The sequence below is a fragment of the Trachinotus anak genome, unplaced genomic scaffold, assembly GCF_046630095.1.
Source record: "Trachinotus anak isolate AG129_WGS33_773 ecotype Australia unplaced genomic scaffold, CSIRO_AGI_Tana_v1 ptg000004l, whole genome shotgun sequence".
Lineage (NCBI taxonomy): Eukaryota > Metazoa > Chordata > Actinopteri > Carangiformes > Carangidae > Trachinotus > Trachinotus anak.
In genome coordinates, this window is record NW_027273855.1 from 8,621,604 (window position 1) to 8,645,826 (window position 24,223).

Consider the following 24,223-nt stretch of genomic DNA (forward strand, 5'->3'; position numbering starts at 1 on the left):
CCTAACCTCAACAAGTTGAACACAGCAGATGTCAGACTGGTTGACCTTGATTTTAGCAATTCTCCAGAAAAGGACATGTTAGTTTTTTAAGGAGGAAAAATAAAACACTTTCTTGGTTTTTAGGAGCAGTCTTACAATCCAGTAGATGGGAGTGGATTTCTTGCATGGAGAGTGAAAACGCTTCAAAAAGAAGCCTCAGAGGGACAAAAGTAAGTGTAAGGGGTGAAAGTGGCTCAACTTCTTTGAGAAGTATTGCATCAGTATGTGATTTCACTGTTCACTGATCACTGTTACAGGTGGTCCAGATTCTGGTGACAGAACCCCCTTCAGTAAGGAAAATCAGCTAACCACAGAAACCCAGTGTCGTGAGGCCATTGCACTAATGAGGCATACAACTGATGAAGCAATTGTCAAGGAGAAGATGAAACAGACCTTCACCCATCGCCAAGAAATGGTTCATGACCCAGTGAAGTCCTTTGAAATGTTCATCACCTTTCCAAGATTTCTTGACATCACGGGAATGGTATGTCGCTCTTAAACTGCCTTGCATTAAAATCGAGCTGAAATGAAAAATGAGTTTAAACAGATCACATGCCATGTTGTTTTCTGTATTCCATCTTGTCTGCAGATAGAGCAGGATTTCAGTCTGATGTTTGGTAACGACATCTCTGCAAAATTCCTGGAGAAGTGGCCTACTCACGACAGGCAGAAAGTCGTTGAACAAAGCCGTGGCCTCACCCAGACAAGCAACCTTGAAGATCTCCTTCATAACGCTGAATCCACAACAGAAGAACTGGAAGATGGTACACTCAAATTAAAGAAATAATAATAATGGAAGAGGGAAATGGTTTTGGAACAAAAATATAAACATTTTAGTAAAAATGTCTTTCAGAATTTTCTTGTATTTTCAGGATGGGACAGTGAGATGTCCTCCATCTTGCTCCTTATCCACCTCATGCCACCATGACCTCATGGCCGCAACAAGAGACCAGGAAAGCTCTCCGCCAGACAAGCCATTGACCACCTTGTGAAATTTATCAAGGTAATGTTACAGTTTAATTTAAGTTTAAGAAGGCTCACTTTTCTGTCTGTAATATTAAAGGGAAATTCCGGCGTAAGTCTAAATCATAGTGTAACACACCGTGACACCGAGTTAGACCCCCCACCAAGAGATGAAGTCTGCCGATCGTTGCTTTCTCTGGTTGTAGCGATTTTAGTGGAGACCGCACACTGCAGACATGTCGCCACGCAGACCGCCACAAATAATGCTCAGAACAGCACCAAACTTCATCAACAGTATAAACACAGTCACAGAACGTAGTTCAAGGCATCAAACATCTACTAGCGTTGCCTGTTTTTTTTTTTTAAGAGACCTACAACACTCACCCTGATCGACTCCAGCAGCTCGGTAATCGACCCTGACGAGTCGATTACTGAGCTTCCGCCACAACAAGCAAGGAGAGCGGGGTGAGTGCTGTAGGAAAAAACCAGTCACTGATAAATTTGCTTACATATCCCAGTTTTGAAAACATTAGACTTCATTTACAAACACCCTAAGATAAAAGAGATGATGCAGAGTCATTCCAGTTCAAGAGAAGATCTTCTTAATGACTTTTGTGATGGAGATCTTTTCAAGAGTCATCCTTTATTTTCAAAACAGAAGCATGCAATTCAGTTGCAACTTTTCTATGATGATTTTGAATGCGCAAATCCATTGGGGAGTAAAAAGGGAATACATAAATTAGGAGCAATCTATTTCACTTTGCGCAATCTTTCTCCAAAGCACAACTCAATGCTGCTGAATATTCATTTGGTCGCTTTATTCCATGCCCAAGACATTAAAACATATGGCTTTTCTAAAATACTTGATCCACTTGTGCAAGACATTAAAGAGCTGGAGACTTAAGGAATTCGGGTCCCACTGTATGAAGAAAATGTGTGTGGAACTATTGTCCAAGTTACTGGTGACAACCTTGGTCTTCATGGTTTGTTTGGTTTCGTAGAATCATTCAGTGCCAGAAGAGGACTTTCAGACAGAATCACAGAAGATTCACCCAAGATAGTGATGCGAACTCAAGCACTTCACACAGAACACTGCCAAATAATGGAGAAAACTCCTAGTCTTCCCTATGTGATGGGTGTTAAACGTTCTTGTGTTCTAAATTCCTTGCAGGACTTCAATACATGTGAAAACTTCTCTGTCGATATTATGCACGATATCTTGGAAGGCGTGGCACAATATGAAATGAATCAGAATCAGAATCAGAATCAGGTTTATTGCCAAGTATGTTTTCACGTACAAGGAATTTGTTCTGGTGAATGGTGCAGAGCGCACCAAAACACCGAGGCAGCCATCTGCGGCGCCATTTAAAAAGGAGGAATGGGGAAAAACAAGTGGAGAGGAGAGGAGAAAAAATAACAGAACCCAAACTATACTCCTGGGGGGGGGGGGGGGGGGGGAGGGGGGTACAGTGTGGGATTCGGGAAAAAAAACCTCAGCAACATAGGCATATATAAACAAACACATCTTACAACACAGTGACTCAAGACAATTTGCTCCAGGGGAGGGGGTAAAGGGGGGAGGAGGTGATTCCAGTGCAGACAGGCAGCCAGCCGCAGCCGCTGCCATTTAGGCGCAGCTATCGGACCCCGCCCGCCGCGCTGGATGGGAGGAAGCGGCGAAGGCGTGGGATGGGGTTGGGTTGTGAGTTGCATATGTACATGTAAGAGGTGTCCGTGAATGTGTGTGTGTGCATAGGCCTGGGGAGTCGCTTCGTCTAGTTCACAATCAGTGCCTCAGTTCGCAGGGTGTCATCGCGATAACACAGCAAGTTGCCATGGAGACATCCTTGATCGGTTCCTGGACGGAGTCAACAATCCACAGGTGTCCGTGGAGGAGGAGGGGGGGGGGGTAGAAGCGTCCCACTGCAGCGATCTCGTGGGGGAGTTGTTCCAGCACCGGCCTTGGCCAAGGCTGGTGCTGCGGGGGCCGGAACGCAAGAAGCTGCTAATACTACACTTTTACTCAAATTGAGTAAAATTTACTCTTCAAAATTTTCTGTGTAAGGACCTGGTTGGCCCAGGGATCTCCAGAAGCAGCAGATGGGTACTGGGCAGCCAGAAGGGCTGCAGCCTCAGCAGTTGCAGAAGCAAAAACTTGAGTGAGGACTTTGGGGAGGCTATGAAGGAGGACTTAAGTTTGGCCTCAAGGAGATTCTGGCAAACCATCCGGCAGCTCAGAAAGGGGAAGCAGGGCTTGACCCAGGCAGTGTTCAGCTAGGGAGGACAACTGCTGACCTAGGCTGGAAATGCCATTGGGTGGTGGAAGGAATACTTTGAAGAATTCCTGAACCCAACTGACATGTCGTCCGTGGAGGAGGCAGAGTTGGAAGACTCAGGAGAAGTCTCATCCATAACCCTGGCAGTGGTTGCTGAAGTAGTTAAGAAGCTCCTCTGTGGCAAGGTGCCGGGTGTGGATGAGATTCAATTCAATTCAATTTTATTTGTGTAGTGCCAAATCATAATATGCATTCTCTCAAGGCACTTTACAGGGTAAGGTCAAGACCTTACTTTGTTACAGAGAAAAACCCAACAGTTCCCACAAAGAGCAAGTGCTTGGCGACAGGGGGGAGGAAAAACTCCCTTTTAACAGGAAAAAACCTCCAACAGAACCGGGCTCAGGGTGGGTGGCCGTCTGCCTCGACTGGTTGGGTTTAGGAGGAGAAAAAAAGGGGGGGTGGGGGGAGGAGAGAGGAGAAAAGAGAGAGAGAGAGAGACCAGGAACAGCTGTAGAGGTAATGGTGTTATCAATAATAATGACAGATAACAGTGGTTTATAGTAATGATGAGTAGTGGTGGATCTGGATCCTGCTGCTCCAGAGGCAGAGATACGCACTTTAAGGTACCATGGTGCCTGACCAGCCTGAATGGCTTTGTAGGTGAGGAGGAGGATTTTAAATTCTATCCTGAATTTTACAGGGAGCCAATGCAGAGAAGCAAACACAGGAGAGATGTGATCTCGTTTCCTAGTTCCTGTCAGTACTCGTGTTGCCGCATTTTGGATCAATTGGAGGCTTTTACTGAATTTTTGGGACATCCTGACAATAAAGAATTACAGTAGTCCAGTCTTGAGGTAACAAATGCATGAACTAATTTTTCAGCATCCTTTAGACACAGAATGGGTCTGATTTTTGCAATATTGCGCAGGTGGAAGAAGGCTGTCCTCGAGACTTGCTTTATATGTGAAGTAAAGGACAAGTCCTGGTCAAAAATGACACCAAGGTTTCTGACTGTAGCACGGAGGCCAAGGTAATGTCATCCAGAGTCAGTATATTATCACATAGTGTATCTCAATTCCCAATTACAATAACTTCAGTTTTGTCTGAATTTAAGAAAAAGAAATTACTACCTGGTTGGCTACCTGGTTAGTCTCAGCTGGCTTCGAGGATAAGTACAGCTGGGTGTCATCTGCGTAACAATGGAAATTTATCTGGTGCCTCCTTCCTAGAGGAAGCATATATAGTGAAAAGTATTGGTCCTAGCACAGAACCTTGTGGAACTCCATGACTGACTTTAGTGATGATAGAAGAGTCATTATTAACATGATCAAACTGGAGTCTATCTGACAAATATGACTTAAACCAGCTTAGTGTGGTTCCTTTAATGCCAACCATATGCTCTAGTCTCTGTAATAAAATATTATGATTGATGGTGTCAAATGCAGCACTAAGATTTAGTAGGACAAGTATAGAGACAAATCCATTGTCTGAGGCTATGAGGAGATCATTGGTAACCTTAACCAGAGCTGTTTCCTGACTGAAAATCTTCAAACAAACCATTCCTGTGCAAATAATCACATAACTGGTTTGCAACGACTTTCTCAAGGATTTTGGAAATAAAGGGGATGTTGGATATAGGTCTACAATTGGCGAAAACATCTGGATCAAGAGTAGGCTTTTTAAGTAGAGGTTTAATTGCTGCAACTTTAAAAGCCTGTGGTACATAACCAGTTGATAAAGATAAGTTAATCAGACTTGATATAGAGTTGTTGATTAAAGGAAAAACTTCTTTGAACAGCCTTGTTGGAACAGGGTCTAGAAGACAAGTCGATGGTTTAGATGAAGAAACTGTTGAAGTGAGCTCAGAGAGATGTACAGGAGAGAAACAGTCAAAATATAAACCAGTTATAGTGGACTCTGAGGCTGCTGAACTGGACAGTACATCTGAGCCAGCTGTGGGGAGGAGATGGTGATTTTTTTCTCTAACAGAGACAATTTTATTTGTAAAGAAGCTCATAAAGTCATTACAACTGAGGGCTAAAGGAATAGATGGATCAACAGAGCTGTAGCTGTCTGTCAGCCTGGCTACAGTACTGAACAGAAACCTGGGATTATTCTTGTTTTCTTCTATCAATGCTGTACGAGATACATACATAATTGAGATATGCCCTGAAATGGTGAAGGCTTTGGACATTGTCAGCCTGTCATGGCTGACACAGCTCTTCAATGTTGCTTGGAGGTCAGGTACGGTACCTGTGGAGTGACAGACTGGTGTGATGGTTCCCACTTTCAAAAAAGGGGACCGGAGGGTGAGCTCCAATTAGCAGGGCATCACACAGCTCAGCCTCCCTGGGGAAGTCTATTCCAGGGTGCTGGAAAGGAGGCTCTGACTGACCGTCGAACCTCAGATCGAGGAGGAGTAATGCAAATTCTGTCCTGGCCGTGGAACAGTAGACCAGCTCTTTACTCTTGCAAGAGTTCTGAGGGGATCATGGGAGTTCGACCAGCTAATCCACATGTGCTTTGTTAACTTGGAGAAGGCTTATGACCATGTCCCCCGAGGGGCTCTGTGGGGGTATGGGGTACCGGGCCCATTGCTACAAGCCATTCAGGCCCTGTACAACCAACATTAGAGCTGTGTTTGTATCCTTGGCACAAAGTCAAACAAGTTTTCAGTGAGTGTTGGGCTCTGCCAAAGTTGACTCTTAACTCCAATCCTATTTGTGATATTCATGGACAGGATCTCAAGGCACAGCTGAGGTGAGGAGTGTGTCCGCTTTGGGAACCTCAGAATTGTATCTTTGCTTTTTGCAGATGACGTGGTTCTGTTGGTTTCTTCAGAGCGTGCCATCCAGTGCTTACTGGGATGGTTTGCAGCCGAGTGTGAGGCAGCAGGGATGAAAATCAGTACCTCTAAGCCTGAGGCCATGGTTCTCAGCCGGAAAAAACAGTGGACTGCTCCCTCTAGGTTGAGGGGGTACTGTCCCAAGTGAAGGAGTTCAAGTACCTTGGGTAGGATGGAGCAGGAGATCGACAGGTGGATCGGTGCGGCATCAGCAGTAATGCAGACTTTGTACCGGACAGCTGTGGTGCGGAGGGAGCTGAGCTGGAAGGCAAAGCTCTCGATTTACTAGTTAATCTTAGTTTCAACCCTGGCCTATGGTCATGAGCTCTGGGTAGTGACCGAAAGAATGAGTTCGGGGACACAAGCGGCTGAAATGAATTTCCTCCATAGGGTGCAGGGCTTAGCCTTAGAGACAAGGTGAGGAGCCAAGACATCAGAAAGGAGCTTGGAGTAGAGTCACTGCTCCTTTGCATCGAAAGGAGTCAGCTGATGTGATTCAGGGATCTGGTAAGGATGCCTCCCTGGCACCTCCCTTTGGAGGTTCTCTGGGCATGTCCAACTGGGAGGAGGCCCCAGGGTAAACCCAGAACTTGCTGGAGTGGACTTTTATATGCCATCTGGCCTGGGAATGCCTTGGGATCCCCCCAGGAGGAGCTGGAAAGCATTGCTGGGGAGAGGAATGTCTGGAATTCTCCGGATAAGTGTAAGAAAATGGATGGATGGATGGCCTTAATTTTAAAGACCTTGTTTATTAATCTTTTTTGCTGCAGATCACTACAGTAGAATAAGGAAAATTGAAGCAAAAATTTATAAAATGCTCCAAAAAGTATGTTGCATCAAGAACTGGTCAAAATACTAAGCAGATGCCTTCACTGAACTCATCACATTTTAGAAGTTAAGTATTTATTTTGTATGAAAAATGACCTTCACAGTAACAAGTAGCTAAAGCTTTCAAATAAATTTTGTGGAGAAAAAAGTTAGTATTTTCCTGTGAATTGTGGAGGATTAAATGTAAATACATACTGAACAAAAAATATAAATGTAACTTTGCAATTTTTAAGGAGTTGAAATAAAAGATCTTTCTAACTATACAAAGGCTTCTTTCTCTAAAACTTTCGTTACAAATGTGTTCTTGTGACATGGTCTACAGATGTGCATTTTTTTTGGTTGTGGATCAGCAAACAAGTCAGAAGGCTATCTGGTGCAACCACCATTTGACTCACGCAGTGTGACACATCTCCTTTGTGAAGAGTAAATCAGGTTGTTGATTGTGGCACATGGAATTTTGGACTGCTCCTCCCTCTACACACAGATCCAGAGCATCTCAAACATTTATATTCATGTTCAGTATTGTCACTCAGTCTGTAAGTACAAATACCTTACAACCATTCCCAAGTTAAGTACTTGAGTAAATATTCTTAGTTCTACCACTGGTGGTGTTGTCTAGTGTGTAGTCAGATTCTCCATCTTTATTACTTTTTTGTGGATTCAAGCAAACATGACCCTGCCACACAAGATGCAAGCAGCTGAGCTCACACCATACAATAAAAGGCTGGCACAGAGACACAAGCAAAACTTTATTTGTGTATGGCTATACCTGAACAGGAACAGTTATCACCATGACAGAAGGTTGGAGAAGAGGCAGCTGACTTAGAGCCAGAGGTGGCTCAGTAAAGTAAAATTACCAGAGGTGCCAACAGTGGATAAGCTCCATCTTTCAAGTGGTTTTAACATTTATAATGCAGCATTCAACGTCTCTGTGTGTTTTAGCTCAACAGCAGCTTCGCAGAGTGGAACAAAGCCGTGCTCTGGAGTGACTTAATTGTGAGCCACCTCAGCCGCAGCTGGTCTCCTTACTTCCACTGGCCCTTCTCATAGTCCCACTTGGCAGCGAATCCTTCAACAGGGTTTACCCTCATGTCCAGCATCCTCTTTAACTGTTTGGCCTGCCACTCCTCATCAAAGGTCCTGGGGGTTTTAGGGTAGACTGGAGAGAACATGGAATATATTAATACACAGCACATGAGTGAACACTGTAATGGAGTCAATATGAACATGAAAACGTGAACATTAAGAGCTGATACTCATGGCACTAATAAAGCCTTTAGATGAGGACCCTGCTATTGGGCATGCTGGATACTTAAAAGGATCAGAGTTGTCATTAATGTTATTAGTATAGCAATAGCACTATATGCTGTTGTTAGTTTGTCTTTATTATTTCTCTTCTGCTCACTTTTTTGGCCTGCATCTAGTCCTGCACCGTTTGTTGTAGAAACTCATTCAAACATCAAAATGTGCGATCAGGACATTGAGGGCAATACTTTTTTCAGTGATATGTTTCATAATTTCTGAAATACATTTTGTCAGGAAAATTTCCTATACAAATGAATGGAGGGAATGTTCAAATCATCAAAAACTGTTCTTCTTTGAAACTCAACTAATTCACCATAATTTTAGCTAGAGACTTCATTTCAACTTTGAATTGGTCACAGTAGCAATAGCAGTTAAACTTTTAAGCTTTTTTCTGAATTTATGATGGGTGTGTATTGCACGTTTTGCATGTTCAGAGGCTAGAGTGGGTGACACCAGAGCTAGAGTTCACTTTTCAGACATCAGTTTTTGACCAGAATGTAGATAAATATGTCTTCTTTCAGACAATGTGTTCTTTCAGACTCTCAGCCTTGGAGTGATTGGAATAACCTCCAACTGTTCCATTGACTGCAAAACAAACTCAGAAGCAGGGTTTTCAGAGATAGACAAAAATAAATAATTTTTAACTCACTCCTGTTTCCATATTTCTGACTACCACATATGTAACACATGTGTTCAGCAAGGTGTTGTGCTGCTAATGGTGTAAGAATTCTTCTGATATGAGGTACAGTTTTTCAATAAATAGAAGTTGTTATAGAGGTACGCTGAGCCATTACTCCCTTGTCTGTGTGAGCACTGTGTCTTCTAGCTTCACGCAGCTGTAAGATATTGCTCGTTAACAGCCTCTATGATCTCTGTGACGTTTACAAACACAGCCAGACTCTAACACTGATACTAATGGTCCAATGCTACATACAAGACAAATAGATTTAAACACATTTCAACAGTTTTCACTGGAAATGTGTTTTAGTAGTTTTAGTCAGGAAAATTCAGCAGTTGATGAGACACAGAGACACAGACAGACGGACAGAAAGACAGACAGAGTTAGTTGCAGCTGTATTTTTAATGTTTGTTGCTGGCATTTTGATCAATATAGCTTAGCTTCAGACTTTCTTAACAGACAACAATGCAGATGAGCTGAATCCATTTCTCACTCAGTAGAAACTAAGCAATTAAAAACACCATGGCAACCTAGTGCAGATCAGGAGAAACAGCTGCTTCAGATCACTTGATTAGATAACTTCTCTGATGAGAGACCAACAGGCAGACAGACAGACAAGACAGAAGGCAGACAGGTAGACAGGCATACAGACTGAGAAACAGACAGACTTAGTTGCAGCTCTATTTAAATAGCTGCTGGCAATTCGAACAATGAAGCACAGCTTCAAACTTTTCTTAGCAGCCAGCAACACAGTTTAGTTCCAGCATTCCCACAGATATTTCTCCAGAAATTGCATTGTCTAGTTACTTCTGTGCTTTTTCTGCACTGATAGGTCAAAATGTCTGTGCCACGGAAAACACAGCGGCACCAAGTGTGTGACATTGAGGCAAATTTACATTGTCACTATCAAATTTACAAGAAATGGTTTTGTGTAAAGGCAGATTTATTACCATAGACTTTCTGCCACCAGACCACCAGGCCAGTGAAGCCCAGAAAGATGAAGATGCCCCCCAGGACAGCCTTCCACTCTGCCGATGGCTTCTTCATCTCTGGGAAGGTCTGGCAGAACGCTAGCCGATACACTGCCGGGGATTGTAAATACAATATGCAAATCAATCTCCTCTCTCTGTGACTCTGTGACTCATTGACTGAACACAGTGAGTGAAACTAGATGTAATGATAAAGTTTGAATAGTTTGTAGAGTGGTCTAGTAGTGGATACCATATATTCCCACTGTACACTGTCAATATTTCCATGTAACACCCTTCTGTCTCTCCAAACATTTACTGTCTGAATCTCTACTGTCTATCAGATGGAGGCAAAATGACAAAAATAATCAAGTTCAAATAAATGCTCCCTCTTCTCCAGTATATCTAAGCTTTTATAGATCTTACAAAACACTAAGCATAATGTTACTCAGTATTTAAAGAAGTACTCAGATTATTATTAAGTAGAAAATACTGATACAACAATGTGAAAGTAGTCCTGCACTTAAAAGGTAAAAGTCTTGTTCTGCAGTAAAATGTCTCCTGTGACTGATATATTTGACATGATTAAATAGCTACTGATGCATCAGTGCAAAAGGAGCACTTTATTGTTGTGGGTCAAGGTGGCAGTAGTACTATTTTGATACAATAAATTCTTTTCCATTCAGATTTATTAGTATAATGCCAACTCATGACATAAATTAGCTGAAGGCACACAGAGTCAGGTCAGGACCTTAAACCCAACAGGTCCCACCATGCGCAAACACTTGTTGACAGTGGAGAAGTAAAAACTCCCATTAACCAGTCACAAGAAAATTAAGGGTTGCGAGATAATAAATGGAGGCTGGAAATGAAGAAAATTTTAAATGTATATTTCGTACTTTTCTCTAATATTTGCTATTTTGTGAAGTATATCTAAATGAAACTAATTGAGAAGTTTAGAGATGAATCGAAGATTTTATTTTTTAAATTTTTTTTTTTTTTTTTTTTTAATAAGGGCCACAAGCCAAAAAGGTTCAAACCACTGGTTTAATCTTAACACTTCAACAATTTGTTCTATTTTATAATTTCATCATGTGTTTTTGTAGGTAAAATTACTGGAGGTAAATACTCTGAGATATAAGTAGTAAATAGAACTGTCAGATAAATGTGGTGGAGAAAAAAACTACAGTCACATTATCAAAAGTAAAAGTTCCTGTTGGGTGATTTTATAACAACTCATTTTGTATGCACATTATAGGTTTCTAAATCTTAATCTGCATAGTAAAGTACCTCAGAAATGTACTTAAATACAAACTTAAATAAATGTGCTTAGTAACTTTAGACTACTAATTTTGCTTTGAATTTTGCCTTTGCTTTTAAATTGATTATGGTCCCATACTCTGAACTATTCTGATTTCAGATGAAAGTTGTTTCAATGTGTGTTTTATTGTGTGTGTGTGTGTGTGGGGTGCTGCCTACAGGCGATCTTCTCCTCTGTGGACAGTTGGCCCCAGGGTCCCTTCTCCTTCTGTTTCAGGCTCTTCTCAGCAGCACTCATGGCATCTTTAAAGGGTCTGTCAGGCAGAGGAAGGTCTACACGGTCCCAGTACATTGGCCGAGACATGTCCACAGTCTCTGCCACATCTGGAGGGACAGACATTAGAAAAGCCACTTTTTTCAAATGCTGCAACAAGAGACATCATCTGTATAGATGGTCAAGTCATGATGGTACTGCAGCACCATCTACTGGTTTGACAGACAGCAGCCTCCTGTTTTGGCACAATTTCAGTCTTCTTGGTTGATTTTAATCTGGTATTCATACAGATTAATTTAGTCTGCTACTCTCAGCCTTTGATGTGCTCTCCAGGTAGGCTATGGACCAGTTTCAACAAACATCCACTTTAACAATCTCTAGGTAAGCTGTACAAGTGTTACACCAAAATGTTTGATGTAATAGCAGTTGTATTATACTTTCACACACTTGATAGCAGTAACACATTTGATAGCAGTTCATAATAATGATGTTGTGATACTTGAGTTGAATATTTTCACCATTTTCCTCTACTTAATGTTTCAATTTCAACACATTTGAGAGGGAAATATACTTTTAACTCAACTAAATTATTTTCTAAATCCAGTCACTATCTATCTATCTATCTATCTATCTATCTATCTATCTATGTTATAGAGTTGGAGAAAAATGTTTTGTGGTGGCATAATAGCTAAAATCCCTGCCCCACAGAATTTGTTGAACATGTGTAGGCCTACACCTGGACAGCAGCTAACTATGGAAGCCTATATAGGACTATATTCAAGGTCATACACTGCTACACAATGGACCATATTTAAATGCAATGTGCATTACATTTTAATTTACATGTCACTAAGCTCTTTTGAGGTCAAAATTAAAATGCAATTCAAAGTCTTAACCTGGTCTACAATGGACAGTATTCAAGTGCAATAAGCAAACAGTGCCCCCAGTCTATTGCATTTCCATGTCACAATTTTGGAGTCAAAATGAAAATGAAAATGCAATCTGTCAGACCTCTCATCAAGTCTTCAGGTAGGACATCACTTCCTTGTCACCTGTTTGTAATAGATGTTTTACACATTACATTTGAATATTGTCCATTGTGCAGTAGTGTATGACCTTGAAAATTAAATTTCAAATAGCTTTACCATTTTCATTTTAGTATCTTATATGTGAAAATGCAAATTGAATAATTGCATTTTCATCTTAATTTTTACTCAAATAAAACGTACATATGTAGAAAATTATAATGCTATTGTGGAATTACATTATCATTTGGATATAATCCTCTATAGGCTTCCATACACAAATCAAACCTGACCGTGGCTAACCATCCTTGCGCTGCTGTTGGTCAAGGTCACTGTTGCGCGTCTGGCCAGGAGGCTACCCATACGCACTGCAGTCAGGTGGAGCATCTAAAAAAAACACAGGTGAATTCTGATACCAGTGGACAAGTTTGTTCTAGATTTCAACAGCACAGGCTACTTTTTTCATTATAGTCCTACTAAAGTCCTTATAAAGTGCTTCAATTATCAAAGATCAATTTAGCTAGTTACCATCTTAGTTAGATGAAGGGATAAAACAACAGAGCTGCACATGCCAACAGTCAGATGCTTGAAGAGCCTATTAGGGAGTGATAAAAAGAAGTGACCTACTTTTAGAATTGGGTGTCTGAATTAGGTTTGGAAGTTTTCAGATTGCATAAAAAGAAATATCGTTACACAAATAAACCTTACTGTCGAACCTTAGTCATTATGAGTTCAGGTAAATTCCATAAAATATGTTCAGAAAAATTACAATAGGCAGTCAAACAAAACTAAACACTGTTTAGTTGTTATAAATTGTTAAGTAAATGTACAATTTAGGAGCCTGTTTAGATGTCCCAACAGTGCAAACAAAGATGGAAGAGCTGAATTTCAGTATATGTTGTCTGTACTGCCACTTTTTTCAATGCCTCTTGACATCTACATATATATTTTTTAAGTTTTCTATTTTTTCTAAATAATAGTTTTGTTAATATGTGAAGCAGCTAACTTTGAACAATAAATGTCCAAGTTCTCATGCAATATTATTTTACGATATTGTGTTAAACATAAAAAAAACACCTGAATGCACAATTTGTATTTGTGACTCACAGAAGAACATTTAAAGGCAGGAGTAACTACAACCAACAATTCAATGAAAGACATGAAAGATGACTATTAGGCTATTTTTGAGCTAATGTACACACACAAATATGCACACACACCCCATTTACATACAAGTATTGGTCTCTAAATATTCACATTTCATTATGTTTGTGCTTTATAAAGGTGGTCTGGATGAAAGCCAATCCCTTCTTTACCTAGTCTGGCCACCTCTTTTTATTTTATGTTTTAAGACATGGAAGTGTCCCATACAATGAAAAGCAGCTACTAAAATACAATTCAGTTTTGTGACTTAAATTAATTGAGAGTTCACAGTGCTGGATAGCAGGTAATTTTTGCAGGGATATAGACAGATTCTCTGTATGGTGATATTAACATTACATTAAAAACAAATTGCAAAAGTAAAATATGTGACCTTGATGTTGGTGCCAGATAAAGTTGAGGGTCAATGATACACAATAGAATATGTCATGTTGGGCAATGTACTTTCACTCAATTTGGAAATTTGTTTACGTTCCCAGTCTGTGAAATTATGTCTGAAGATTTAGTCTCTCTCACATTGCTTTTGTTGTTTTGTTTGCCTTTCTGTGGCTTATTACATTTGCACACACACACACACACACACACACACACACACACACAAGCACAGTGAGTGAAAATGGCGGATATTGGCAGTTAGTCAATTTAAGAGTCCGTGCTGACCTTCTGAGAGGGACAGAAGGGAGGAGACAGATTTGACCTAAGTACTTAAATATATCTGAAAGAAAAACAAGTGTCTCATTATTCCATACAATCTTTTCTCTGAACACTTTTTATTGCATAAGAAAAGGTACTGGAGGCAGTAATGTTTGCGCCCAATATCGAATATCATTCAGCCTTCATGTTTACCTTTTTAAAAGACAAAAATGGCACCGAATTATATGGAGAAATGTTTTTAACTGCTGGGTTTTGCTTTTAATATGGTGTAACTATAGCACCATCAGGTTTGACATACTTCATTCTGTCTGTAAAACATTTTCATCTTCCAGTGCTAACAAAGCTGCTGCGCATTTAAGCATTTCTTGAAATCTTTAAGCTTGATCTGTGTCATGGTTTACTATCTTTTCTGCACGTCCGCCACTCACTCTAGCTGTGTGGGGTTGCAGAAGAGGGAGGGGGTCTATCCCTCTTTCATCTCCTCCAGTACTACCTATTATAGTCTGTTTATTTTATTTGGCAAAGACAAATACTCACGGTAGTTGTTTGGGAGTGCAACTGCAGGATCAGAAACTGCCAAACCAAAAGACCGAATCCTGAGAGAAAAGGGCTACAGGCCTTCTTTCCCGTTTTCGTCTCTGCTCTTTTCGTCACATAAGAGTAAGCAGGAATCAACTGGTGGGTGGGCAAGAGAGGCTGGATGAGAGGAAGAGAGAGAGATCAGGGGAGAGGGAGGGAGCTTAGAAAGGAAAGAGACCAAACCAGTGCAAGTAAACAGTCTAGGAAAGCATATGATTGGACTGGCAGAGGCAGAACGAGAGAGTGGGTTGAGTTTAGTTTGCAGATCACAAAGACAACATAAAGATACTTTCTCTATGCACTCTCCTTCATGGATCTTATTCACACCAGACAGTGGGGTCGCATTAGGTGAGGTTACATTTGAACACAGACGGGACTATATTTTACAGCAGGCAGGAAGTGGGACAGTGTACACATTGTGAAAGCATGTGTTGTGGATTTCAGGGAGTAAAGAAACAGACAGACAGAGATAAGTTGCCACATTTTATGCCAACGCCTCCATGAGTGCAGGTTGGCACTGGGTTACCATTATCCCATAGTTGTTTGGCAGTGAGCCCAGTGGCTGACTGAGTGGGTGGGTCTGTGGTGCACAAGGCAGCCAACAGTTACCAGCAGCACAGCAGACGCAAGAGGAGAAGGGGAGGAGAGTCCTATGGGTCAGATAAGGAAAGATTCAGGGCATGTTCACAGTAACCCCAAACTGCTTAGCTGTGTGTGCCACCCAGAGCACTTTAACTCTTTAACTTAATTATATAGAGAGGAAAAACACCTGTTAACAGTAATATTTTTGCTTGAAATCTTGATCAAACTTTATTCAGTAACTCTGCAGACTCAATATTAAACGAGCAAATGTTTTTTTAATCCTTTATTTCCTTCTTATCCTTTGTTTTTGTAAGTTTAACAATTATTAATGGAACCTTTATGCTGCTAATGCTGTATGGGATCCAGCTTTAGACTGATCAAGAGCCTCAGAGACACTGGCCTGCAGCATTGGGCTTGCTGCTCTGTGGTACCCAGTTAATCCAAGATTTTCCCTCTTCTCCTTGAGGCAAAATACCTTTTCTAGAATCAACTACCTACTCTCCTCCTCCCATCTTTATGCCATTAAGGCATCTTTCTCACAAGCTCACTTAGCAAACTCTCCTCTTGTGCACCTTGGTGGTGATTTAACATAATGCTGCTGAAAAAGGATGGCTTCTAAGGGGAAGGTAATATAGACTCTGTGGCAGATCCGAGAATATTGTGGTACTCAGTTAATGCATTTCTTAGGAGCTATACCACACAACTTGTATCTAATTTAAGTGAAGTGTGCCTCTCCAGAATAGAATAATTAGAAGGTAGGCTGAAGGTAATTAAACAAGAAATCAATTCTTAGACGGGCACAAATTTCTGATGCACAGGATGAGACATCACTATTATTCCCACAGCTCTAGACCTAGTCACTTACTGGCCATGAATATCTGTGCAAATGAGCAGTCCGATATATTAGAACCCCGCATGAGGAGATAATTACCAATCCCAAAGAGAGAAAGCCATCATATCTTTGGATGCTTTTGTTCAGCCGACATGGCAATTTGGGGCACTCTGGAGAAAAATTGGACTAAGGGAGGGAAGTAACCCCTGTTTCCAAAAAAGTTGCAGCTCTGTAAAAAATGTAATCTGTGTAAAATGTAAATAAAAATAGAATGTGATGATGTGCAAATCATGTAAACCCGTATTTAGTTGAAAATAGAACAAAGACAACATATCAAATGTTGAAATGCTGAAATTTGATTGTTTTATGAAAAAATATATGCTCAATTTGAATTTAATGCCAGACACACGTTTCAAAAAAGCTGGCACATGGGCAACAAAAGACTGGAAAAGTTGCGTAATGCTAAAAAAAACAAATGAATATCTCACAACTAATTAGGTTAATTGGCAACATGTCAGTAGATGATTGGGTATAAAAAGAGACTCCCAGAGAGCCAGAATCTCTGTGCAGTGAAGATGGGGAGAGGTTCATCACTCTGTGAAAGACGGTGTGGGCAAATAGTGCTACAATTGAAGAATAATGTTCCTCAAAGTAACAATGCAAAGAATTTGGGAATTTCAGCATCTATGGTTCATAATATCATTAAAAGGTGCATCTGCGGCCCGGTAGTCGAGTGGTTAGGGCGCATACCATTTGGGCGCAAAGACGCTCTTAGTAGGCGGGCACCGGTTCGACTCCCGATCGGTCCGACTCTTTCCTGCATGTCATTCCCCTCTCTACCCCCTTTCCTGTCAGTCTCCACTGAACTATAATAAAGGCATAAAAGCCCAAAAAATAATAACTTTAAAAAGGTGCATCTGGCAGCGTGCACAAGGTCGGTAGGGGGTAAACCTGTCTGCAGTGTGTGCACAAGCTGTGATTGACAGTTAGCCAACACTCCCTCTGGGTCTGATTGGTGGTATTGAACCAGGAACGGTTGATTTTTGCAAATCGCATTACAAGCTGTAGGTGGAGCCAGTGGAGCCAGATTCAACAAATATGACAAAAAAATGGCTGCCAACTGAAGCTTTAACCAGACTGTAAAGCATAATAAAAGCCCGCATGATGATAATAGATGGTAAAGCCCACTCATCCCACTGCAAGATTCAATAATAAAATTTAATACATTACCCAGGGTTAATTTTCTCAGTTAAATGCCCCCTTTATCCCCCCTTAAGGTCCACTCAGCAATCTTTAAAATTATTCAGAACAATAAATGGCCCAGACTCAGAATGAACTTATCATTGACAGAGGAAATTCCTGGGGCTGTGTGTCTGTTTTATACTTGATATTTGAGTCCTCTTACAAGGACTTTCTTTAGAGACAGAATATCTCAGAACTGAGATTTGATTTTGACTGGGGGTTGGTCTACATTCCTCCATATATTCTGAGAAAGCCTGCCTGTTGCTCATTTTTTTGAACAGGGTCTACTCTCAGTTGTCAGATATAGTCATCTTGACCATGTCAGTATCTGGAAACAGCTTTAGTCTAGCATGATTTATCATAGCTGTTGGCTTTTAGGTACTAGAAAAGACAGTCGAGATATTGATTGCTATGAGATGGAAACATTCCAACAAGCTCTTGGTGAGCAACTAGATTCTCACATTTCTTGATGTCATTTACTTGGAGTTATCTGCTGCTTGCATGATCAGAGTTAATGGTTCCAGTATTGTTTTGTGGAGGACAGCAGCTGAAAAACTGAAGGAGTGGATCCAGCGATCTTACCTGGTCATTACCTCGGGTGGAGGAAGGGGGGTGAGAGTTTTTTTTTTTTTGCTCTTGTTTTTTTGGCAGTGGCTCTGTTATATTGATTATTATTGCACTTAGTCTTTTATAAATAAATCATTTAATCAAAAAAATAGTTAACAGTCATACAGTAACATACAATATGTGCAATGAGATCCATGTTTTTTTTTTCAGTGTTCAGTGTATTATTTTGTATGGAGAGGAGAGTGAAGCAGACCAGCTGTGGTGTTGTGTGAGACAGTCAGTTAGGTGCTTTGACAACCTTTGTATCATTGTTCAACACTAATGCTGTGTTATATGACCCTGATAATATCTGCTATAGCTCATTGCTTTATTACCCTGGTTCACAGGCTGCATATTCACCTGCTTTGCATCCACAAACAGGCCAAAGTACATTTAGAATGACAATGTTTTTTGGCAGGAATGGACAAGTGCTCATGAATGATTATCCAGCTTATAATTCTTTTTGCTTTCTCTAAGCACCATGCAGTGGTGGAAACTAAGTGCATTTAATCAAGTACTGTGCTATTTAAGTGCAGTTTTGAAGTGCTTATATCAATTTGATGCTACTTTGCACTTCAGCACCACAACATTTCAGAGGCCATCATCTCTACAAATTATGAATTTTACATACAAAACATGGAGTTGATTGACAGTTTATTAAGGTTATGTTCAATTATTGTGGGAGGTAAACATAACTCTGTCCTTACTGATATAATAAATATTATAGAGAGAGTGGAAAACAGAAATATCAGAAACACCTGTTAGTACCATGCAGTACATTTCAAAAACACAAGAAACCACGTTGTTCAAAGTGACAACAAAATCGAATCAATGACGCATTACATGTTAGTTTTAGCTATCTGGCCACTGAGTATATGTTCAACTTTTTAACGCATTTTTATCAATGAACGACCGTGACAACCGGTATGAAGCAGTTAAAATTATATCAATATATGGAAATTAATTTGCATATAAACTGTTTATTTATCATAGGTATAAGTGCTCATTAGAGAGGCAGAATTGTACCTGTCATTTTTATGTCATTTTATATTACATTATAGGATTGTTAATACTGGTATTAATGTGTAAGCAGCATTTTAAAGTTTATAGTTGATTGAGGTGGATATATGTGGCCATAAGCTGAAAACACAAAATTGACATTTTACCATCTTATAAATTTGATAAGGTGAACGCATTAGCATATGGTTGCCTGTTTGCACATCCAGCAGACATGAAGCAACAGTTTCATTTATTTGGAATCCTGTTTCAGGCCACCTGGTGACTATAAGTCCAACATTCACTCTTCTTTGAGCTATGATATATATTTTTTGAGTTATGTACTTATATTACCCCAAATAATCTAGCATTTCCAAACCAGAGAAATATTGATATTGATGTAAATCATTGTAACATTCCATTTCATTTGGTTGCTTGTCAGTGATGTCATATCCCCTACGTGCATGTGTCAGTGTCAATGATTGTCAATTAAATTTTTTTAAAAAAAGCATTGCAGTTGCTTGCCAGAAGCTCAAAATGGACTTTTTTCCTGTTTTAAGCCACATTTTGAGATACACATTTTACATTTTACACCTGTCAACTATATATATTAACTGGATGAAGGATTTTTGCCATCAGACGGCTGGATCTTAAGTTGTCAGAGAAAACTCAGGCAAATGACAGCTTTATTCGTTGTTTGTTTTAACCCCCTGATCCGCTTGTTATGGAGAGGAGGACATCTCTGCTGATTGGCTGCTAGTTACAACCAGTAAAGACTGACAAAGATAAGGGGAATGCCATACAGAAGATGTACTGAGATAAAGAGTCCCAGTCAGGACTTGCCTGCTTGGTGGATTAGTGGCTACATGATATTCCTGTAAAACATCCTGAATGTCTGGTTAAGGTCATTGGCGAAAACTCAAAGTTATCAAAGAAACAAAGATAAGGAGTCTCAGTTTCCAAGATGTCATGTCTTGGAATGGCAATGTACAGCCTATGGTGAATCATCAGTTTTTAAAGTGACACTGACTTCTTGGTGTTTTTACTGGATTTAATCCCCTGGTCCATTTGAGGGCACCTCTGCGGATACTTCAGCTGACAGTAAAAATCTCCTGAATGTCTGGTTCATAAATTAGCAGTTAGTTAGATTAGCAGTCTAAACTCCCAATCGTTCCTTACATACAGCATTGGCTAAACACTGACTTTAAATGTGAAACTGCTTTCAGTGCTTTTAATGGTTATAATTACAGAGAAGATAACAAATAACTCAGCTCCAGGTAAAAACCTCCTGAACGACTGACACTGAAGAAATCCAAAGTGGGAGGAGCTTAAGGCAATGGTGGTGAAGACAACAACTTCCATGATCCCACACTATTTCATGGTATCACTGTTGTTATTGTTTTGTTTGAGAGACCCATAGTGGCAGAAGTTACATACTGCATGTTTAATGGGCATTTGCAAACTTTGTCTACTGTTTGATGCTGGGCAGGTTCATCAGAGTGTTTGTCACCACAAACAAGCCATCTTTATCTGGAAATGACACTGATGAGGGCTGTAAGAGTGAGCTATAACAGAAAGGTTACTGGACAAAAAGTCAATGAGCTTTGAGAGGGGGAACGGCGGAATCAGGGGTTTGTTACTATAGGTATAATCTTTCATATTGCACATGCCTATTTCATGTATTGGTAATATAAAAATATAAATTAGAGGTGCTTTCCAAAAAACTTTGAGTGCAGGACTTTCCTTATAATAGAATTTTCTCATAGTCGTTTTGTTTTGCTGCTCAAAGGTGACAGTTTATTCCATGAATTACTGTGAGTTACAGTGAAGTGTCTAGAGAGTTTTTTTTTTTAATGTACTGATTCAATTCTATTCACTTCTATTTTATGGGGCAGGAGGCAAATGTTTAAGAGACTGAAATCTCAAACCTGGACAAATGAAACTAAAACTACCTGAATGGCTGCTAACTATTAGGTACAAATAAGAAAATGACATTTAGGTGGAGTGACCCTTTAAGATGAGTCTATTGCTTTAATTGGAGATACCATAAATAGCCACTAGATAGCAGTACTTCACATACTTTTGGTGCGGTAGCTGCAGACTGAAAATCTATTTGAATGCAACCCATTTGAAAATGAGAGCAATTCAGAAACATTCATAATAATAAACATAATATGGACCTTTTAGCCCTACATTATACCTGGTATCAGATGAATAACCATTTGCATGATTAAGAGTGAAATTGCTTCAGTTATCATTTAAGTAAATCACTTTTTATTGGCTAGCTTTGACTTCATCTGATACTGTTTGAAAATTCATTAACTTTAATGATTTTCATAAATACTGAGCATAATAAGCACATTTCCTATCCTGATTTTCTACATTCAATGGTGAATTCAGATGTGTCAGTGAGCACCCTGACTTCTGGTGAGTGCCAAATGTCACTGGTGTAAAGCAGATTTCCAGAAATACATGCAGAACAGCCTCACAGATAATTATATATGATCAAAAATCAACTCAAGCTTGATGAAGTGCATTTATCTCTCCAGACAGAAATTAATTTGACCAAGCTGCTCCCTTGCCGACATGTAGTGGAGACATTGCAGCTGTCAGGACAGGGCAGCAGCTGCAAATACAACATAAACACAGTAGGACATGTGTTCTTGATTTATGGAAATTAGGTGAAGAGTGTGATGGTGCAAATGACCCAAAATCATCCCCCTCTTCCCTCTCCACCACAGACCCACTTTGTCCTTTGTCCCTGCAGGGTTTAACCCCTCTTTGTCCCCCCCAGCCACCCTCCCCTGACCCACTAGACCCATCTCTCTTGAGGAAACATTTACATCCATGTGGTAATCAGCTCAAAGTGTCATTTTGGAGTCAATGTGGCATGTTAACCAAACGACACACACACACACACACACACACACACACACACACACAGACAGTGGTACGCTTCCTTAAATGATCCTAACAGCAGATCTTTCAGTTGTTTGCTTGAGCATGTTACCTGTCTGATATCCAGACAAACGACAGATTCAGCCCAATGCTCACTAACAGCGACAATGACGGTACTGATGGCAGCTGAGCGAGAGGTGTCACCCAGAGTGCTTTGTCATCCTTTATCATCTCCATTTGCTGAGAAGCTTTGTCACATCATTTTAATGAATTCAATTCAGTTTACCCTTCAGGAAAGTGATCCTAGGGGTGACTTGCTCCGTGTGATTTTACTGTGCTTTGCAAGTTTTTAATTTAAGTTTCTCTTTGATCTCTTCATATACAGCATACATAACAGTGATATATCTTACTCAGCTGAGGGGAAACCATGGGACAGAGAGACAGAAGGAGCAAGGAGTGCATGTCTGCTTGTCAGTCACGAGAATGCAAGAAAACCTTAATTCCTCTAACATGGTGTATGTAGGTCACAGAAAGCAAAAAACCCAGCGTGGCCTTGCATCTTTCTCTCACTGCTTTGCCTCCTCCTCTTTGTGTGTGAAAGCCTCAGACTTGTGTATAACCTGACAATGTCCAGACTTGTTGCATTTGGCCTTGTCCTTCCTGTAGAACTTGTCTGGACCTTGGCAGAATATGAGCTTGTGTGTGTGTGTGTGTCGGCACGTGAGTTTGCATGATTGTCCGTCCCCTCCACTTCCACCCTTAAGGCATTGTGCGTAACTAGGTCACACTGCCATTGCTCCCATGCTGATGATGTTGCTCCTCCTCTTCTCCTCTCTTCCTCATTATGCCTCTTCCCAATCACTTCTGCCATATTCTGCTCTGCTGCTTTGTGTTGTATTGGTGGGCCCTCTGTTCTCTCCCCGCTATTGGCATCTCTTCAAAAAGAGCACTGATGAAACTAAGGATGAATGGGACCGGGAGGTGGCCATGATCCAGTGCTTGCACTGCGTGCATAATCCATGACAGTAGCCAAACATACAGCCTACGTTACATTATTTGATCACTTACTGCAGTGCATGCATAATATTTATGTCAGTATCTTACTTCTATGTATCAATCATCCATTCATCAATTTTCAGCTTTTTAACTGAGTTGGGGTTTCAGCAGTAGTAGGCTAAACAAAGTACCCCACCCCCAGCAACATCCTCCAAGGCTAGACAGGGTATGTAATCCATCCAGCATGTTCTGGATTTTGGGTATGCCCAGAATACCTCCACAGGAAACCATCCAAATTATATCTCCAAATCACCTTAATTGACCCCCTTCTACTCCAAGCTCTCCTTAGACAGCTAAGCTTCTAACGCAATCTCTGTGTAAAGTGAAGCATCAGCAGCGAAGCATCAAGCAGTTTTTGCCTGGCGTCTTTTGTGCAAATTTGACCAGTGGACCATTTGTGCTTAATTGTCCCTAACAGCCACTATACTAATTGTACAGGCATTAGCTTTAAGCTAGCCATGGAAACACTTGCTTTATCTGTGGGAACTCACCAGTTATTTTTTATTTCCCTCCACTCTCTCTTCTTTTAACTCGCATCCCTCCGGATTAATAAAGTACATTTATAAAGCCCCTGGATAGACACATTTGTTGCTCTAGTTGAAACATTCTTAAATTGTGCAGATCTGTCTTTGCATCAATTTGGGCCACCTGGGACAAATTTGAGTCTAATCATGTCTTATGCATTAATTTTGCTTTGTGTTCTCACAGTAAGGGTGAACCCAGCCATGCTGCAAGGAAGCTTATTTTGATTGCTTGTATGTGTGATCTCACTCTTTTGGTCATTACCCAGAACTCCAGTCCATAAATGAGAGTTAGAACATACATGGACCACCCTCACTTGCGAACAAGACCCCAAGATTCATGAACTGTTTCACTTGGGGCAGAGACTCATTCCCAGCCAATTTTCCAGCAGAGTCCCGGCCTCAGACTTGGAGGTATTGCTCATCCCTGCCACTTCACAATTGGCTGCAAAGCCTCCCGGTGTTCACTGGAAGTCATGGGTTGATAATGCCAACAGAACCATCCTCAAAAAGCAGAGATACAATCCTGAGGCCACTATGCCGGACACTCTCTATACCTTAGCTGTGCTGGGAGATTCTGTCCCAGAAAAAGCACTTTACTTCCTGCTTCATTTGACTTCTTGCTGAGAATGCA

General features: G+C 40.6%; 1 protein-coding gene and 1 long non-coding RNA gene across 4 annotated transcripts in view; one reads left to right on the forward strand and one right to left on the reverse strand.

The window, feature by feature from the left end:
* LOC139620284 (uncharacterized) overlaps positions 1-24,223 on the forward strand; it is a 266,597-nt gene that overhangs the window by 5,504 nt on the left and 236,870 nt on the right. The window lies entirely within an intron of this gene.
* cox4i2 (cytochrome c oxidase subunit 4I2) lies at positions 7,688-14,986 on the reverse strand. 3 transcript variants are annotated; one of them, XM_071475635.1, is made up of 6 exons: positions 14,815-14,986; positions 12,991-13,057; positions 12,756-12,849; positions 11,383-11,547; positions 9,886-10,017; positions 7,688-8,110 (listed from the first exon to the last, which is right to left on the reverse strand). In XM_071475635.1, exons 2-6 carry the CDS (start codon positions 13,030-13,032, stop codon positions 7,977-7,979), a joined length of 567 nt encoding a protein of 188 aa, XP_071331736.1. In that variant the 5' UTR covers positions 13,033-13,057; positions 14,815-14,986; the 3' UTR covers positions 7,688-7,976. The 3 variants fall into 3 exon arrangements, with proteins under 3 accessions (XP_071331736.1, XP_071331738.1, XP_071331737.1); XM_071475637.1 differs by having other exon boundaries at positions 13,025-13,057; positions 14,815-14,985; XM_071475636.1 differs by lacking the exon at positions 12,991-13,057 and having other exon boundaries at positions 14,815-14,984.

Bases quoted from the DNA above. Each gene is read 5' to 3' on its own strand.
- cox4i2 (XM_071475635.1), bottom strand. From the start codon at position 13,032: ATGTGCAGCTCTGTTGTTTTATCCCTTCATCTAACTAAGATG. The intron at 11,548-12,755 runs GTCAGGTTTGAT...CTGTCCCTCCAG, and splicing joins CGCAAGGATGGTTAGCCACG to ATGTGGCAGAGACTGTGGAC. The intron at 8,111-9,885 runs GTAATAAATCTG...TGTTCTCTCCAG, and splicing joins CTGGTGGCAGAAAGTCTATG to TCTACCCTAAAACCCCCAGG.